Genomic DNA, 21,319 nt, shown 5'->3' on the forward strand with positions numbered 1-21,319 from the left:
CATGTAGTGACCGTCTGCGGGGTGTGGTCTTACACCCTAAAATATCGTGGTGCCTACAAGCTCTGACGTGTTTCTAACTTGTCTGATTGCCTAACCATATGTAGAACACAACCCTTTCTTTTGATTCTTTTGAACATACTTATATCTAAAGTGTTAACTGTTTGATTTTATGTCATGTCTATTCACAGACAAAAAATAAAAACAATTTGAAAGTGTAGATAGTTTTTATGAACAAAAGCTTGAATGCTTTATGCATTGCATGCGAATGCGATACACAACTGCATATGAAACTGAAAAGCCGCATAAAACACGAAAAAGCGTGGATATTTGATAGATGTCTATAGTATAATACAAGTGAGTAACTATATAAGGAGGAAAATATTACCAGCAAAATAATAATAGCAAACACAATACACAACTGAATGGCATCTGCTTTTGGGATAACACAAAAAAAATCTAGATATTTCTAAACAAAAGTGCAGTTAGGTATAGGGTCGCCTGAGCAAGGGATCAAGCTTACCCCTGCATTCATCCCCTATCATCTCATCTCTTTCATTAGGGAGACTATGGTTCGATTAAAAATTAGTACTTAAATTCGTATTTAGTGTTTTAATAGTAGTTACTAAATTAATGGTTCTTTTAGGTTATTTTTTTATTTTCTATATTTTCCTAAATTTTAAATCGTAACATATTTACGTGTAGCCAAAATTAAATAGTTAAATATGTTTTGGGAAGAGATTAGTCTCAGCTTCTGGAAATGATATTTCAACTTCAAATCCAAAGCTTTTGTTTGATTCATAGACTTATCTAAATATTTCTCAATGAGTAGTTTTTAATGCCGACCTCATATTTATGTATTATCGTTAGTCACAGTACTTTAGTCATTGTGCGTTTGAGACGAATACTGAAAAATTGGGCACCGTCTGGACACAAGAGTCTCGGCGTGAATCAGACTGCTTATTCTGGTGAATGGCCGAGTCGCCAAACGGAATGTAAAACTGATGATATGAATATATGGTAAAATATTTTTATAAAATTTTCAGGAATGGTGGCCGGAAAATCTTACAGGAAGATAATGCTTTAAATACATAGGAGCTAGACAAGTGTATTGCCTGTCATGTTGTTTAATTACACATACGGTAGGTTGCATTAACTTGCACTATCAGGCTCAAAGCTGAAGTGGTTTGTACAAACTTACTAAGTTTTTTTTTTTAATAACCATCAAGATCTCTTATCACCATATCTACTGTAAAAACTTATCTGAGACTGACTTTACACAACTATGTTGTGTCTGAAGTGCAAAATGAAACAAGAATGTCCTAGCTAGACATACATAGGACATGAAAAATGTACAACCCAAGGAGTGGTCTGATCTGATGTTCCATATAATAGTTTTATAGGTTCTCCAGAATAGGCGTGCGCGAAGCAGGGTGTATATAAGCGTTGGTCGCGCGGTTTGAGGCACAGTCTGGCCCGGTGCGTTGCCTCACGAACCCGCCACGCCAAACCCGCCTTTTTCACGTTTTTTGTAAACTACTGTAAACTTCAATCATGGTAAGTCATTATCATTATTTTTGTTAACCAATTTTAGCTTTACGTAGAAAGTACCCAAATTAAATTACAGGATTAACCTAATAAAAGGGATCATGAAAAAATTTGGGGTGCGTTTTAGAGTTTTCCCTTCATGAAACTCTTTAAAACTTTTCACAGTAACAGGGTTTTTTGTTTCAATAAATTATTATTTATGAAGTAAACTTACTGTCTCATTGAACTTTTTTTATATAAGTCGTTCTTTTTATCATGTTCTCTCTAGCATGAGCTACTAGCCTGTATTTTAACTTTATTGTTTTATTTATACTCAAACATAAGACGTTTGAAAAAAACATCTAAACGGAGCTTATGATAAAGCCGTAACAAGAAAGTTCGTGAAAGTTATTTATTAACAAAAATCACGATATTTACAAATTAAGTTGCAGATTCTCAAAACACTTTCCAGTCACGAAAAAACAAAAGATTTTTGGGGAAAAGTTGCGTGAGAATTACTAAAATTTAGAACAGTGGATAGAGAGGTGTCTGTCTATGGTACAAATTGCTATTTAACATGAACTTAGGTACGCGAATTTGGCGAAAAAGTTTGTTAATTACACTTTTGCTTGACACGTAAAAAAATACCTGAAAAAGTTTTCATGGTTTTGATTTTTATGCAATTTTTAAACACTACAGGAAACCGGAAAACTATACATAAACATATGTATAGCATAACTACCTATTATACTTACATACTTAGTGTTATTTATGTAAATGATCTAACTATATCTAGTTCTAAACAGCGCGGAGTATATTTTTATATCTCTTGTGGTTTTGACCTGGAGGAAATCCTGACATTGTCACATAAACAATTCAAGGAAAACTGATAAATCTATGCACATTCCGCGATGTATTTGCAAATAACGGCGATGGAACTTCGCGGTTTCAAAGAACATTTGTTTCTATTCATAGGAATTCCTGAAATAATGCTTAACATTCTTGATCCTTGCAATAAAAAACAAATCATACTCTATCGTTCTTTTTTCTTGTAAGAATTCCTTCCAAGTTTAGTTTTCCCTTCAAACTTATCATCATCATCATCAGCTTTTTATCGTCCCACTGCTGGGCACAGGCCTCCTCTAACACAAAGAACGATTGAGCAGCTATCATATTAAAATTATAAAGCTCTACCTAATCTCAGTTTTCATATGACGCTAAATCGGAGCCGGCCGGTCATGGCTGATCGGGCTGACCGCAAACTCCACGCTCCACGACCGTTGCCAAGTCAGGCCGGGTCTCCGAGTGGTCTCAATCAATCCGCTGTGAACTAGGAATAGTGAACTTAGATGCACTTGATTTGGCTTGAGTCCAACTGTTTTGGTGGATACAGAAATGTTTCGAAATTAAAAAGCAGTTTGAAGGATTTTTTATGGGAGTTTCTGAAAGTTTTACTACTTATTCTGAACATTACACTTCTTTGTGTGGTTTAGATAGAAATAAGGTTTTTTTGGAAATTATCAAGCAGATTGTTGTTTTATTATAACTTTGCCCTTTAGTTAGATGCATGGACGTAAGATACAGAAGTTAGACCATACAACATAAAAAGTAGTGATGAGTACTATGAGCAGGAAAAACCGTGGGAAAAACATAATTTATAACAATACATTTGATGAAAGTGGACATTATTGCGTTTATAGGTTTCATTTATAATTTAGACCATGTAATTTACGTACACGCTACATAGACACCAATTAGACCAGATATGGATTATTTAGGTTCACGTACAAAGGGCAAACAAAAGCCGGCTTATACCTAGTAATAGTACGAAGGTATTGGTAATAAGTTCAGCCTATTTCGACAAAAAAAAAACAAAGATAAAATCGTACTGGCCACTATGAACTTTACATAAGTATTTTTACCATTATTCAGTACTTGTATTCGCCATTGCTATGCCGCCCCGGGGCCTGCATTGTTATCGCACGGGAAAGCTGCGCTTATTAATTATTTATCAAACATATAGTTAGGCGATTGTCACGTATTGTTTAAGTTTAATGATCCACGATTGTCAAGTGTCGTGGTCTGCCTGATGCCAACTGATAGCTCTCCCACGGAGATCAATCGTCACAGGAATACTAATTACCTACCTGCGTGTAAGGATATATTTAGAAGCTCTAAAGAATCTCTTTTGGTTCAAAATAGATATGTACATATGTTCGACTATACCTCTAGTCTCTTTACATCTTATTAACCGCGCAAGAATAAAACCTAAAGCATCACCATCATTAATAGGCCTCCACAATTAATTTTCAAAAAACTCAGATAGAAGCCTGCGTCAAAATGCTATCAAGATTACCTACAGTTAATTTTTCAATATGGTAATAAGCTTTTTATAAAAAGCTTGTTTATTTCGTTCTTTTAATATATGGTTCTAAAATGAAACTCTGGACTTTTAATTAAAATGTTCCAATTACAAGGACCCACTAATTAGCATGTCTTCAGTAGTGCACTTCATATCCTTATCAACGTTTATTGGAAGTGGCAGTGCATGTGCAAAGTGCAGCGATGCACTCCCACCGCTCTGCTATTGATTCCAACCAATCAATATTAACTGTGCACCCAAAGCCAATTGAAAAGGTGAAGGCTTTCTATTATTTAGATTTAGTGTTGTTTTCAGTATGATAGATTTAATGGTACTGAAAACTGAAACGAGTAAACAGTCAAGTTTGTATCTAGCTTGTGAATCACCTTCTGAAAAATCAAAAAGACAATTAACTTTCAGTAATAAAACTCGAAACAAAATCGTTTTATTGTTGAAGTTAGGACGTGTATCTTTTTGCAACAAATATCTCCAGAAAAGAGACAATACAAATGCGACTCAATTTGTCAGGGAAATGTCTAGACCAAAACAATTTGTTTGCTTTCAGCAATTTAATGAAGCATATAAAAGCATTATGTTCAGTCACTCGAAATAGGCTGAAACTGAAACTATTTTCGAACAAATCGATAAAATCCTAATTAGTTTGCTAGTGAGAAACTGTCTAGACTAGGTATTAGCTTTTAGCTGGCTAAGGTAATATAGCATACCTAATTTTTACCCTGAAATCACTACACTTAGCTTAAGTAGACTATCGTCTGATTATGTTATATCTAAAATGTTATAAAAAAGGTGCTTTCCTAAACAGCTTTATCAATATTACATGGCTACTTTATAAGTACGCCTAATCATATTGTAATATCAAAACACGAATGCATATCGATGCATTGTTATTAAACACTTTACGATCACAGATAAAAGTGACGTCCACTTACGTTTTTATCGACATATCGACGTTGCACGCCACTCTACCGGCCAGTGACGTGACATGTCACGTCAAAATTACCTTCTTATCGAAACTATCGATAAAATTACGTTTTGTTTTTTATAGTAACAGTGCAAAAGAGATAAGTTATTATAAAGCTAATAGATGTTGAAGTATTTTGTAAACTTTTTCCTGTTTAAAGTTGCTCGATTGCAAATCTAAGTTCCCCGAGATTATTATTGTTCGGACAAGCATAGCCAATATTTTAATCGCATTTTTAATGTTTCATTGATACGAATTTTGAAGATGAATCAACCGAACTGTTTTATATTGAAGCAATACAGTTACAATTTTGATTGAAGTATCAAAAAATTATAGTTACGAACCATCGATCATAAAGTTCACGTAACAATTTTCTTGGAAGCAGTTAAGGACTGATTTTAATCGTTTACAATCAATAGCAAGTCCAATTAAGTGAGACAAAAGGTAGCGGTTAACTAAATGGAGTCACTGGCAAAAGCTCGCGGAGGCTTTTATTTTCAACAGAATGGACGAAGCGTAACTTAGTAGTTTTAGATTATAACAGGCTTATAGTTTTATACCATTTTAACGTCATCGATGGCAATAATTAGGTAAACTGTTTTTGCAACTTTGTGCTTGCTAATAGGGGAAATAATTTAATTTAGATATATGATATCGTAAATGTGACTTCAATCTCAAGAGTATGATCAATAACACACTTTTAATAGTACCTACAATATTTTTTTATTAGAATTTGATTTTTTAGAAAGCATCTAATACTAAACAATAAATTGTCTTTTGCATGCCCAAAAACAACTCGAGATTTGCAAGCCGTAGCTAATGTGGAAAAAGTTTCGCTCTCGAGAAATCGTGAAATTGATTATTTCCATAATATTCAGAACGTTCGATGCAGGCAAGCTTACAAGCTTATCTGTTGACTTTTTTTTAAATAATATGTTCTTTAGTTTAAATAACATAACATCACATTTTATTTTTATTAAGCAAATAACATTATCAATCAATTGAAGTCTTATTAAACAGCAAAATTACTCATTAGAAAAATTTTCTTCAATTTCCTTTCTTCAGCCAATATTTTAGCTACAAAACTTAACCAAACAACAGAATTACAATGTAGCTTTACAAAAACTAAATACAATACACTACAATGCAGGTATAATCGTCAATAACAGCATAACATCGATTATAACAATCAATGCGTAGGCGCAGACGATCCCGCCATTATCCTATTAGCTACGTGAATCACCCTGCTCTTTGTACGGAAATATTATACAATGTGTCCCGGGGATAAGTGACCGCCCGAAATTTTTTGAATATTTGTACAAAATTAAGGATAATATCATTTATATTTGGGACTTACCGCCTTTGGTTTTTTTTTAATGATTTTTAGTAAATACTGTGACGTGCTGCAGTTTTTTTAAGATATTTCCTAAGTTTTTACATCTTTTTTAATTCTTTTTTCTTTATTGGGTTACGTTTTTAGCCATGCCAAAACTGGCTCGTTTATTACAAATATCATTCCCACGAATCTCTTAAAAACCTACTCCGTTTAAAAATTACATTAGACATCAAATCGCTCAGAGATTTGTTGACATGCAGCAAGACGTTATTAAATAACCATTTGTTACATAACCACATATGTTAGACGTCATATCGAAATTATAATAATTTTGTTATTACTGCCACGGCAAATCACACTTAGACATGAAACCATTAAAGTGTAGTTTGTCTAAATACTAGTGCTTAAAGATATTTACCGCAAACTTGAATGTAATTGTTGCTTTATAGACTTTGATTTATTATTTGGGTTTTTTGATTTAGGACATTTGTTAAAGAATTGTATTCATTGGTGTCGGTATAATTTTAAATGGATTAATACTTGTCAGATATATACATAAATAAATTGCTAGATTGCTAGAGTCTTTTGGAGCATTTTTTCTTCTGCGTAGATTAATGTAGAGTTATCATTGCCTTTTTAATAAGGCCTTGTTTGGCTTTTACTGAGGCGTAGTTTTATGAATATTGGTGAATTGTAGGAATAGACTGATCAGCGTTTCTGAATCCAATTACTGGATTATTAAAATATCAGACCAGTTGTCAGACTTCCCTTTCCCTAGGTCTAAAAGCGCTGAATTTTACTTAGAAGTACCTAATTTGTGTGTTCAATTAACCGACTACTTACCCAAAAACGAAGAGGTTCTCAAATAAAATCTTTGAATATTTTTTTTACTAAATGCTTTTGTATTTCGGTGTACCAGTGACTATGTTTTCAACCATACACGAAAATAATCTTCACGGGATGATGATCGCGCATAATTTATTTAAGTAATTCATGTTTTTGTGAACACGTCACTTTATGATCGAGCATATTGTTGCTAATTTGCTCTACTTTATTTACTTACACGTGTTTAGTGTTTCCTCTTAAAGTAAAATACTAAACTTAGCAAGAAAGTTTTACCAGCTGTCATGTAAAAAGCATTTTTTTTCTTCCTTGTAAGTTGGAACGAATGACCATAGTAAAAGTTGCAACGATCCATTAGTTTTCAGATTATCTGTGGCTAATTCTGTTTGTCTTTGAATATTGGTAAGAAAGATCTTATCTATAGATAGAATGATAGAAACCTATATCTTAAAATTTCGTAGGAAAAACTTTCGAAGTTGATTGGGTAGAATAGGGTTATTACCTATACAAGTTTTCTCTAGTTAGAGCCAAAGTATTTTTAATTTCTTCAATCTAAAGGATTTTTTATGTCTTAAGGATTGGAGGAATAAATAAGACGATTAAAAAAGCTGAAACGAAATACCCGTGCCATATTTGGCACAGTTACAGAAAAGTGTTTAGGTAACATAACACTCAAATAGGACAGCTTTTAGGCATTGAGTCATATCGGGAGTGTCGATGACGTCATCCGTCACTCCCTGCCACATCCCTCTGTAACGCGACACATGGTCAAATAGCACTGGGAATTGTGACGTCATGAAGCTTGTTCGTGTGGAGTAGATATTTAAAAAGTTTGCGTATTTTTTTGCGAAAGGTTGTTATTTTTACACGGCTAATCACAAAAAACGCTTTTGATTTTTGTGAATTAGGTAGATAGTAGTTAAGTTAGTTAGAGCTTATGTAAGAATAACTCAACATATATGGAACGAGGCATAAAAACAAAATATGAAGGCGCCTTTAGATGAAATCAATTACATTCATTTGGGAGCTATCTCCAATCACTGCGTAATGAAAGAAAAAACATAAACTAATTTTACCAAACATTTAAATTACAGCTAGAAGGCATAATTCTTTTACAATGGCCATCTAACAAATTGCTTTAAAACGCTAAGGAATTTGATCTTCTTACTTTTTTTTTAATGTTTAAGCACCAGTAGCCATGAGTCAGGCCGCGCAATTCGTCAGCTCACGTTGGCCGTGACTGCAGACAATGCTGGCTGTTTGTTGTCTTTGCTTTTTTTTGTTTTTTAATTGGAGTTCCACGGATTTGAATTGGGAATCGTTTTGTTTTTGAAACACGTTTAATTTTTGTACAGAAAGAAAAGAATGAATGTGTTGAAAGGCTTTGAAAGGTTGAAAAATTGGGATTGGAAAATTCGTGACATGAAAAATTAAAACAGTGCTAAGTGTAAGAAATCTCATCATTGAAAGTAAAAGTAAATTTTTGGTCCTCAGTTTTATTCTCTATGGTTGATAGAGTGTAAAAAAAATTCTTATCGGCGGACGCTATAAACTGTAAACCAAATCCTGAAATTAAAACCTGAAAATTATGAAAATTACTTACGATTTGTTTAAGCATACACAAACATCAATAAAAAATAATGACCTACAGAACCCCTGAACTAACAAATAAATGGTCTTTTTTCTTTTTTTTATTCAGTCAAAATGGCGTAGGAAATGAGTGTGAGGTCGACGACCGCTAGCGTGCCGCCTGCAATCGTCGTGGTAATCATAGGCTGTGGTACCGAATGTTTGTGCCTAACCACGTGTATGGATATTTGATATCTAGTCGATTTTGTTTTTATTGACGGATAAATATGTTACGTATATGAAAATGTAGTAGGTAATATGGGTAATGGCCTTTGATTGTTGACGAAGATTTGTGTCAAAGGGCGAGCCCTCGTTATTTGTGGTTCGGGCAAATATTTAAACTTATTTAGCTGGCTAGATTTTGATATAATCCATATCATTCATTTATATCTTTCATAATATTCTTACTTGCAACTGATCACCAGGGTTCCCCAAGGCAATTTTTAAAAGAGATTCGTGCTTAGCCGATATCGCTGAACCACTTGTTTAAAGATCCTATTTGCTTTGGTTGCCAATAAACTGCACTTACAATTTCTAGGCAATTTGAAGGGTTAGTAACACTATTCCCAAGTACGTAGACTGTCAACCCTCCGCCAAACAATGGTTGTAAGCTAATAACAGGCTCGTAACTTAAGCACTAATGTAGGGTTAGTTTCCGACGCCTTAAAAGCACGCTTCCGATGGGGCGGACACCGATATCCGCAAGTGTAGGGCTGCACTATCCGCCAATTATCCGACAATAGGGTTTTTTTGTTTACTGCCGCTTTATTTGTGATTTTAAGAAGTATAATACGGCTTCTCTTTATACGAGTGCATTAAGTCCTGTTGAAAAAACAGTCTGACTTGACATATAATAAACCTACGGTTTGTGGGTTCACTGAAAATCGTATTAAAGACCTAAGATGATAAAGGAACTTCTCCCGTTTTGATTATACTCACTACTAAGGTACAGTTTCAATTATAAGTAGGTATTAAGGTACAACGATTTCCAGGAAAGCATAAAGTTTTAATATAAATATAATTACTCTCAGTTTTATAATAACAGCTGTCAGATTTATATGGCCGGTAATGCCGGAGGAAACCGTAAAGAACATCCAGAAACAATTTCCCAGTTAAGATAAGTAATACTTACATAACCATCTTCCATAAAATTATAAAAGTTAAAGGAGAACATCTTGAATAAACCTGGACTTCAAAGTTTAAAGAAGAGAGGAGGTCTGTGCCCTGCAGCAGAACAGTAAAAAGGCTGATGATGATGCTCAGTTTCTTATTATTTAAGCCAAGATATTATATAGTTGAATATTGAAGAACCTGTTCTTCAAAAACTTCCAGCCTTGTAAAGTAATGGCATTTTACTAAGATCACGAAAATAGTTTGATCATAATATTATTGTCGTGATCCACACTGATCTAGTTCACTTTGCTATTACTATTTGTGGTTTCTGCGGTTTCCAAGTTGTAGTAACAAACAAGTTACCGTTCCGATACACAATGCATCGTAGGATACCTATATTCAATAAGTGCATAGAGACCACAATTTTAATTCGTGCACAGGCTCAAGTTTTTACCAATGTCGGCTATGTTCCACGTTTCCACTTGCATCTTGATTCATTCATTCTTTACGCCTTTTCACCCAGATAAAAAGTAGCTCAGTATGTCCTTGCTCGGGCGAGACGATAGATAGAAGATAAAATTATCCTACGTTTATTTAATTTTTGGACAATTGCTGTGGACTTCATGCTATCTAAATTGTATATAGGTTGGGCCATTCGTAACTCCATCTTACTATACCTAATTCAACATTCAGACAAACAAATCAATGTCTCATATTGACAACAAGACGTAATTTATATGAGAACGCATCATCGATCTTGAAGGATCTATGGATCATTGAGATATCGACGGCCATTGTTCCTGCCAGTCGGAGCGTGAACATTGAACTTCTGACTGACTTCCAAATCATTGTTCAATGAGAGATTTGGGATCTTGTTTATTGAAGAAATGGTTTACTAAATACATCAATACTAAATTATAAAGCAGAACAACTTTTTGGGTATTTAGTTGAGAGCGCTTAGTAATCTTAGTAACAACGGGTCTGATATGAAAAAATAATCGATGTTAGATAACCCATAGATTGAAAAAGACTACATTTACCCAGATGAGTTAAGTATGGGTGAAATTACGTCTTGATTAAAAATACGGGTTTAATTGATATAATCGAGTTTTAGCTCTAAGTTGTTAGCGTCAACCTACATGGATCTAGTTTAATTAAACCATAACCATACCACAGTCAAAGATTGTTATTGAACCGCGGTTTCAAAATAAGTTACAGACCGCAAACCAATGCTATTTTCGTTACGCACTTGGTCTACGTAATATCCTAACCAAAATTGATACAATTAAACAAGCCTAGTTTGGTAGACTACCCAATAATTGTCAGTAAGTGATATAAATACGATGTTTTTGACTTCTGTCGTGGGCGTTCTCAGTAGCTCCGTAATTAACCGCCTACAAAATAGATTTCCTTTTAAAGATATTTATGGCATCAATTCGTTTCCAATAATACTTCAATTTAAACAACAGTCGTATTGAATTAAATTGTAATTGGATGAACAATCGAACGCTTTGTTAAGTCGCGTGGGATCTATAATTGTAAATTAAAATAGTCATTCTATTAGGTAATACCGCAGTGTTGTGTAATACAATGTTATTCTTTTACTCTGTTTTACGACATTGTTTTAAAACAGAACTAAGTACTGCTTACAATCTTACTCATTGATTTACATACCAGCAGTTTACACAGTACGGATTTACGATTACATTGAACACAAGCCGCCTAGCAAAGAAAAGTTCCTACAGTTTATGATCCACACAGTCGATAATTTGATGAAATAAATAACCGAAAACTTTCGAATACGATTTGTAACTTTTATAGTAAGTACGTACCTTGATTGCTATTGCTGAAACTTCAACATTTTCATTTGATAAGTACAAACTTATTATCGAAGCAGTTAAGTTTCTCTACCTATAAAGGATGCTAAAACCTTACAGTTAAACTGCTTCTTATCTAACCTAGCTCTGCATTTGTTACGTATCCCATCGCCTGTCACGTACATAACGTTCCTCAATGATTGGCAGCTATTGACCGCGGTAATGACACTGCACACTGCTTGCATGAAACATTTCCCGCCACGCCACGCCACGCAAATTACATGCCAATGCCATATCTATGTCATGAATTAACTGTGAGCCACAACACGGTGAATTGTTCGTGGATATATTGCAGCTGTTCGCGATTAGAACGTAAAAATTGTAGTACCTACTTAAACTATTGTATTTATTGTCGGAGCGTGGATTGGTGTTATTAGACACCCTGAAATGGTGGACAACTCACAAACAAAAAGGGTATCTTGTCTCTGCCGTTATATTTTGGTATCCACAGTTATTGCTAATGAAAGTCAGCTTGGTCTTAAAAACTTATCTGGGCTTATGTTATAGGTATCCCTACTTTATTTATAATACAAGAGCTAGTCGGTCATTGACACCACTTTCAGACTTCCTATAATAATACTCACTCATTAATATTCCATCGAGCTATTGTCATAAAGCCCTATTCCACTTTTATAGTAATTATTACACTGTAATGATAGTGTGTATGTTTTTAAATAAACAAATAAAATAAAATAAATAAATAAATAAATGTTCTACTTTCATATGACCATATACCACAGATACCTAAAAAGCTTATGTCGTGGACAAAATAATCAGATACAAAGCTAGGCCAACTGGCCACTATATGTAGGTAAGGAAGTTACATTTAAATTCCGACCTACTTACAAAAGCCTCCATGGTATATTAATGGTGTTCTTAGATATCACATACCATTATGTACCACGCCTCCCCATACCGATAGTGAAGGTTGTATGTCTGATTGATGATTCATTACTGGAACCGTACCAATCCGTGCCTGCTCTTTTTAAAACCCCTGTTTTCATCGTGGAACTATTCACGATATAACCTTACATAGGTTATTTAGAATCGAACTTTTCAGGGCAAATTCTCTTTAGAAATTGTGATTTATTACTGGCTGCTGAAATTCTTTTGTGTTAGGCTTTTATTGTATTTCATGTTTGAAAGTAAGGCGCATTCGATTCTAGGCCTCCCATTTTAGCTACTTAGGTACCACTGCTGATAGTAGCTTTCAGCTACGCGTCCGGAAATTTCACCTAACGGGTCACAATTGATTCGCTGTGACAGCAACTATTGTAATCCTACATTGGCGTTTCTTCTAATTTACTTGCGATATGCATGTTTGAAATGCTATTTTTAACCCCCGACGCAAAAACGACGGGGTGTTATAAGTTTGACGTGTCTGTGTGTGTGTGTGTGTGTGTGTGTGTGTGTGTATGTGGCATCGTAGCTCCCAAACGGATGATCCGATTGTAATGCGGTTTTTTTTGTTTAAAAGGTATGTCAGTCGGGAGTGTTCTTAGCTATGTTTGGTGGAAATCGGTTCAGGTCTTCAAGGTCATCAGCTCGTTTGCTAGATGTGATAGGAATGTTACACGCTCAGTTTACTTGCAAGTATATGTGGGATCTGAAATTTGAAACACTAATGTCTTTTGGAACCACCGAGCTGGTCTGCTGTTAGGGCACGAAGGTAGGAGACGTAACCCTGAACTGCCTTTTAGTAAACCCATCGAGTTTGGGCTCGTTGAATTTGTCTTGACGAGTTCTCTTCATGTTTCTGATTGACGAGAACCTGATGCTGGAAATGGGATGTGACGGATGGATCCTGGAATGCCGGAATGAAACGGATAAACCGATTTTTACTGAAAATCTAGAATGTCCAAAGGTTAATCTTTATTGTTTCTCAATCTGTGCAATTCTCCCAGAGCCAGTTTGTCATGAGGATTGTTAAACAGCTTCCTTTGGCCGAGATCGCATATAGCGACCCCATCTTAAGATAAAATAAATTAAATAAAAGAAGGAAAAATTAAGGAACTCTTTTAAAAAGCATGAAATAAAATTAAATTATAAATTTAAAAAAACCCCCGACCCAAAAAAGTACGCAATAATTATGACAGGTTAAAAACGCTAAACCCTATAAAAAGCAAAAAAATAACTTTTAAAACTACGTAAACTAAATTTTGACGTGTCGGGGGACCGCTTTTTACCTTCATAAATACTTACATAAATCAAATGATACCTACCTAATTACAACATTCGTTTAAAAAAAAAAACACGTATCTAAAGTAATGAATTAGAGCGGTCCCCCGACACGACAAAATTTAGTTTACGTAGTTTTAAAAGTTATTTTTTTGCTTTTTATAGGGTTTAGCGTTTTTAACCTGTCATAATTATTGCGTACTTTTTTGGGTCGGGGGTTTTTTTAAATTTATAATTTAATTTTTTAATATGATATCCTTCCCTACGGACACATGATACTATGTATCATTATACCTAAGTTGTAATTAAGTTAAGTAGGTTACATCAAAACCGCAGGTACTTATCAGATATTGTGTAGGCGATTATATTGTAAAATAATAAAGTTACTTAAAAACGAACAGATCAAATCTCATCTATCATCAATAGAGAACTCGTTAAAGAATCCCATTCAAACACATATGATAGAAATATAGTTTTGATTACTACACCTACGCATTAATTGATTTAGGCACACCAAATACATGTATTCCATTTATGGTAGTAATATAAGCACTTTACTCCTATTTTTGCAAATATTCCGAACAGCCACAAGGATGCATAATTATTATTGTTAAATCACTTTGGCATGAAAATAATAGGTATAGGGTTGATCGCATGAGTATAAAGTCCAAATCAAACGTTAATGCCATTAGTGTGCCCCAAAAAAATATACGAAAAGGCAAAGTTAATGCTTTAATAATTTTGCCACATAGCATCACGTCTTGGTAGACCCAAAAAACCACTTCAATCTAGTAAATCAAAGATACAATGATGACTCCTCATATTTTTTTCATACACCTATTTCGGTCTGCTCAAAATAACAATAAATTCTTTGGAACCTGAAATTAAGAATGCGTAAATTATTTATATTCCTTTTATTTTATACAAACTTGAAAGACTGACAGGACTTTTTGTTTACCCGGACTTATTAGCACCTCTCTCAAGAGAAGCAAAAAGCAGCTATCATTAATTATTATGAAGAACATTCTATTCTATTAAGAACAGTCTATTCTATTCAAAATTGAATTTATAACTGCTAAACTCCTGATGAGGTGTGGAACGGCTGTCTGATACCATTAATCACAAATAGGGCGATGAGTCAAATGACCGGCGCGTGTCGAACACTCGTGCGTGACGAAACATTCTACATTCATCAGGCTGAAGCTTTCGTTAGCTGGTGCCTTTGTATGATAGCTTTTAAAGCCTAGGTAAATTAATCATGGTTAGAAGAAAAGTTTACTGTGTTTTGGCCAGCATTTTGGTCTCGAGGCGCTTGATAAATAAATTGGTTCCAAATACCAAGATGTTCTAAGGCCTAAGGTATTTCTATTATTCAAAGCTTGATCCCTAACATCGATAGGTACATGTCTTCTATATACCCTGCGCTTCTATCCATATAATAATACCCATAGAAAATAAAAATTGAATTCAGCAGCCTGTCGACTTGGCATGGCTTTCTCATTCAACCACAATCCAATAAAATGATAGGGGGTGCTAAGCATGTATTTACTTGTCAACAGTGTGCTTCGTGATGAGATCAGTGAACAAGTTAGTGACATAAAAAATTTGAATAATACCCTTAATGATATACAGGTCAATACCCCTGTGGGCTGTAATCTAGGTTTAACGCGAACACCCCGCGCCCTACTTCCATATTTTGTTATTATAAGTCACGCCTAGTCTAAGCTTAAGTGATACCTAAATAGATTAGTGTGTCTTATTAAGAATTGTGATGACCCATTACCGACCGAAAGTTTGTCTGATTTTTGGCTGGCTGTTTATTTTGAAGATAATCGTGAAGCCAACCTGTCTGACAACGGTCAAATACCCGATTGTTGCAATGTGGTCTCTACAATTCTCCTCCATACTGATTTATGAGCCCGATCTGCCGACTAGAAGTTTGCAGGGAGCTCTTAGATCTGCATAGGTACTTATGTACGTAAGAGTTTTATACTATATACATCCACTTGCTAACAAAACTCCTTCTTCCCCAGAGGGAATGCATCTCAGTCCACATCGGCCAAGCCGGAGTCCAGATCGGCAACGCTTGCTGGGAGCTATACTGCCTGGAGCATGGCATTCAGCCTGATGGCCAGATGCCCTCGGATAAGACCCTGGGCGGCGGAGACGACTCCTTCAACACCTTCTTCAGCGAGACTGGTGCTGGCAAGCATGTGCCCAGGGCTGTGTTCGTGGATTTGGAACCTACTGTCGTAGGTGAGTACGATGAGTGAGATCAGAAGTTGGTTTACTCAGGTGTAGATGAGGCGAAGAAGTGGTGTTTGTTTCATGATTGATTAAAAGAGAAGATACATAAAGTACTTTTAGTGATTTAGGTACTGATCTCAATGATAGGTCTGACTTCAATTAAAGATGATACTGATCTTCCAGGACCTCATAATATATAGGTACATTTGCCGTCAGATTCTAATATAAATCTTAATTCTGCTCCTACCTCACTACTATATTCCTCGACTCAGTAATCCCGCTAAAAATAAGAGCTAAACAAAAAACCTATAATAAAGAATCCGTGAGGCTCTAAATTGAAGGCTTCTCGTTGTAATAGAAATTTATAATGGCCGCGGCTGTTGAACCCGACGCCGGTATTACTGACGCCCGTGTCATTACTTACGATGCTGTAAAACGTTAAAAGCATATCTGTCAAGGAAATTATTAGAATTATTATTTATTTATTAGCTTCTGGTAACCAGCAAGGCTTGAGTTACGATTAAGATGATTGCCAATTCAATGAAGTAGAACTTTTTGCAATGGAACTAACGTTTTCTCTTCTGTTGCTAAAAGCACACTTGTAAATGTGAGATTGCATAGTTGAAAAATTCAAAAGATGCGACCAGACAGACATAAGTATTGAATCTAAAAGAGCAGTTCAACTAGTCACATGAACGTATCATACATTTTGCAAATGAATAAGCCCCATTTATCGTCTAATGAAAGAACATAACAAATTATTTCATTAACCCTAGACCGATGATCGCAGAGTGCTTCGATGACTCAACAATGGTTCATTTTCAATACAAAAAACACTTAAAAGCACTCGACTGTTACAAGCATGCTTTTAGTTAGGATTTGCTTTGAAAGAATAATTTATATTGATAGCGTGGTAACTGTTTCCAATTTTTTTCCACCATCAGTATATAGACGACACTAATCTTCATAGTAAAGAACATCTAAAATATAACATATCGCTTTCGTCCAAAAAAAAAGACAACATAAGTTACAATTATGCAACATAACAAAAAACATTACGCATATAGTTCTTAATTGGATTTGAAGATAATAAGCCAACTCAAAACAGATGATGAGTCATTTAATCGCCGCTCAAGCGTGACCACTTCACGTTGAAGACAGGAAGTTTCTATATTAGCCATGATGACCACTTCAAGTATGGTGAACAGTACCTATAATAAAGCTCTTAGCTTCGAAAGTTCCTTGGAAGCTGTGCTCAAAAGTAATTAGGCCTCAAGTGGCACAGACATCAGAATTAACATAGTCGAGCATGCTGTTATGATTTGCGGTTTTGGTCTTATTTTTTTTTAAACTTATTTGTGAGTCATGTGACTCAGACTTTGCGGAATCGTCGTCTTGCAAATGTTGGTTTTATTTCGGGATTATGTTTCACTGTAATTCAGAGAACGAGCCTACAGTTGATTATTAGGTACTGAAATAACCAAATCGGTATGTCCGGTAGACTTTTTAGAAAATAAACAACCATTCTCTTCACACCTAATCCACGACGAATTTAGCAAAAATAGCAATTTGCCTGAAAACGGTACAATATTTTATCGCAACATCTAGAAACAAACTGACACTCAAAACTGAACTTTTAACCACGTAAAATAAGATCCCTATTCAACTGTCTCCTATGTCTCCTCAGACGAGGTCCGCACGGGTACGTACCGTCAGCTGTTTCATCCGGAACAGCTTATCACTGGCAAGGAGGACGCGGCCAACAACTACGCGAGGGGACACTACACCATCGGCAAGGAGATCGTCGATGTTGTTCTCGACAGGATCAGGAAACTCGCCGACCAATGTACTGGACTCCAGGTAATATACTGCGCAAAACATAGATAAGGTTTTCGAAACCACAAACCTGGAGTTACTCTTCGATGGTATCATTGCTCCGAGGCTAGATTTTTTTGAGAAAGCCAAAATACATAAAAAGCTCATAACATCTACCTTATAAGTATGTGCCTTACTGTTTGAGTAAAATAATAGTAACAAAATCTTGTAATTAAAATTACATAACTAAACAGTGCCTCCACAAGTCATCACTCATTCATCTTCATTTTATGACACTGCTGAAAACTGAGTGTATTAAACCAATGGTTGTTGTCACCAGGGATTCCTGGTGTTCCACTCGTTCGGAGGCGGCACCGGGTCGGGCTTCACGTCGCTGCTGATGGAGCGCCTCTCCGTCGACTACGGCAAGAAGTCCAAGCTCGAGTTCTCCATCTACCCTGCTCCTCAGGTACCTACGTTAGTTCTTTAATCCAGAAACTACATACAAATATCAAATCCATCTCCAAATTTATTTATTTTTTGTCAATAACTTGACCCGAAGTCGGGTCTTTGGAGCAGGAGTCGCATCTCAGTTGCGTTTAACTCGATCGGGACGCTTGACAGCCCAATTGCGAAAAAGCTAGATAGGTAGTTGAAGATTAATTGAAATTTTTAAATGTCAATTTTATACATATAACAACGACCAGACCAGACTCGTGGTACCTACCACGAGTCACGGGTAAACAAAACAATTATTTCTGTTCCCAGGTATCCACAGCAGTGGTCGAGCCATACAACTCGATCCTAACCACCCACACCACGCTGGAGCACTCTGACTGCGCCTTCATGGTAGACAACGAGGCCATCTACGACATCTGCCGGAGAAACCTCGACATCGAGAGACCTACATACACCAACCTGAACAGGCTTATTGGCCAGGTTAGTCAACTAGAATTTATTGTTCCTAGAAATAAAAACTTATTCGATTGATCCATTGATTAATATAGTATTAATGCTCGATTTTCCATTCCGGTTAATATCTTGATTAAAGTCCTCTAAATCCCTTAGCAGACTCAAGATATTTTCCTGCATCAGCTACCTACTTTTATGTTGAAGTAGTTACTGATCCATTTTGCTAATGGCCAGCGTAGAAAACTTACCACGTCCTTTGAAGCTTTGGTCTTGCTTGATCCTAGACTGGTTTGAAAAGACCACATATAAGTGTGAATTTGTTTCCTAGCAAACTAATATCTCCCAATTTTTCCAGATCGTGTCCTCAATCACCGCATCACTCCGTTTCGACGGCGCCCTGAACGTGGACCTAACAGAGTTCCAGACGAACTTGGTGCCCTACCCGCGCATTCACTTCCCGCTCGCCACGTACGCGCCCGTCATATCCGCAGAGAAGGCCTACCACGAACAGCTCACTGTCGCTGAAATCACCAACGCTTGCTTCGAGCCTGCTAACCAGGTCAGTGCTAGAATTTTTTACTAAAGTCTTCCACAAATCATGTTGTGAAAGATATCTAGGCTCTTGGTCAAACGACCAAGGACTTCCAAACCGAATCTTTTGGAAAATCACGGGACCAAGGTCTAACGGAAGCAATGTTTAATCGTATTAACTAAGTATTAAGTAATCTGTAGTTTAATCTTGTGGTATTTGCTTTATTTCAGATGGTGAAATGCGACCCCCGTCACGGCAAATACATGGCCTGCTGCATGTTGTACAGGTAATTGATGATTCTTTCTTTTACTCGCTATTTGAGAGGCCAATATCTATTTTCAATTGGTACATTAATGAAAGCCAGGGAATCGTTATTTCAATTCAACTTATTTCTACAGAGGAGACGTAGTGCCTAAAGACGTGAACGCCGCCATCGCTACCATTAAGACCAAGAGGACGATCCAGTTTGTTGACTGGTGCCCCACAGGATTCAAGGTAACTAACATCATCTTTAATCATCTCTAGAAAAGGGAGAAGTTTTGGAATAATCATACCTCCCCACTCAGAGTCATTTAATGATTACTTAAGTCACTCCTTAGTGACGGAATGTCATACAAATCCTTCACTAAGGAATGGCTTAAGTAACCATTAAATGAATCTGAGTGGGGAGGATAGACGTGTTTTCTTGGACCTCATTATGTCTTCATCCATGCATAAGCTAATCTACCTCTGTTTGTAGGTGGGCATCAACTACCAGCCCCCAACCGTGGTCCCTGGTGGTGACCTGGCGAAGGTGCAGCGCGCCGTGTGCATGCTGTCCAACACCACCGCCATCGCTGAGGCCTGGGCTAGGTATGTAGTGATTCAATACTGGTAAAGTCAGCATTAAAGACTTCTGGAAAACTATATTTTCCAAAAAGAAAGGTTCCGACGAATTGAGAACCTCCTCCTTTTCGGGAAGTCAGTAAAAAAAATATCTTATAAAAAATTACGACCTTGTTCTGAAAAGGTTTCTACTTTTTTTATCTATTAAAGTATTTTAATAAGCAGAGTGTTTTGAAAGGTGTTTTGATATCATGACTAAAACTCCTATGGGCTGGTATAACAAACAAAAGTTTTTTTATCCATTTTATCCATTTTCCAGATTGGACCACAAGTTCGACTTAATGTACGCCAAGCGGGCGTTTGTCCACTGGTACGTGGGCGAGGGTATGGAGGAGGGAGAGTTCTCCGAGGCTCGCGAAGACTTAGCTGCTCTCGAGAAGGACTACGAGGAGGTCGGAGTCGACTCCACTGAGGGAGAACTCGATGAGGAGAATGAATATTAGATGAGACCCATTGCCACTAACAATGAGCTGGATATCCTACTTACGTCGTTTTAGAAGTACTGTCTTATCAACTTAGGAGAACTTTATATCCAGCCTTGTCACATGAAATGGCTAAAAGGCCAGTTGAGCAACAGCTTGGACAAAGCCAGGTTTTGATAGAATTATACGTGTGAGAATTTAGCTGTTGTTCAATTAAGCCTTTTAGTCGATTAAGCAATAACAACTTTAGTCGATCAGTGTTATCAACGGCGTTTTTATATTCCATCAAATATATTTTTAACTCGACATAGTTTTATAATAATAATAGTACGTAAGAACGTGAGCTTGGTGAGTGTAAGGACAGTTCAAACTTTCGAGAATTACTTTCAACGAGTTGAAACTAAAGTTTGTGACTGAAATGTAACAAAATAATTTGCATTTATTAATTTAAACAAGAAATTCGTGATAATCTAACATTCTTGGGAGTTAGATATAGTTTATATCATTTACATCATAAGCTAACTTATTGAGATCTTATTTTATGCTTCGATGAAGTGCATTCGTGTGTTTGAGAATAATAATTTATTTTTAATGCACAATAAAGATTTTTACACATAACTATTTTGTTTCTTTCGTCCTAGAGAGAGTACCCAAGTAAAAGT

General features: G+C 36.0%; 1 protein-coding gene across 1 annotated transcript; it reads left to right on the forward strand.

Moving 5' to 3' along the window:
• Positions 1–1,413: 1,413 nt before the first annotated feature.
• On the forward strand, positions 1,414–21,275 carry LOC110381272 (tubulin alpha-1A chain). The gene is made up of 10 exons (XM_064037199.1): positions 1,414–1,554; positions 15,878–16,100; positions 17,779–17,951; positions 18,247–18,375; positions 18,675–18,845; positions 19,174–19,377; positions 19,581–19,636; positions 19,749–19,845; positions 20,090–20,202; positions 20,495–21,275. The coding sequence occupies exons 1-10, from the start codon at positions 1,552–1,554 to the stop codon at positions 20,676–20,678; spliced, it is 1,353 nt and encodes a 450-aa protein (XP_063893269.1). The 5' UTR covers positions 1,414–1,551; the 3' UTR covers positions 20,679–21,275.
• Positions 21,276–21,319: the final 44 nt, after the last annotated feature.

Source organism: Helicoverpa armigera, chromosome 12 (genome assembly GCF_030705265.1).
Source record: "Helicoverpa armigera isolate CAAS_96S chromosome 12, ASM3070526v1, whole genome shotgun sequence".
In the NCBI taxonomy this organism is placed as follows: Eukaryota; Metazoa; Arthropoda; class Insecta; order Lepidoptera; family Noctuidae; genus Helicoverpa; species Helicoverpa armigera.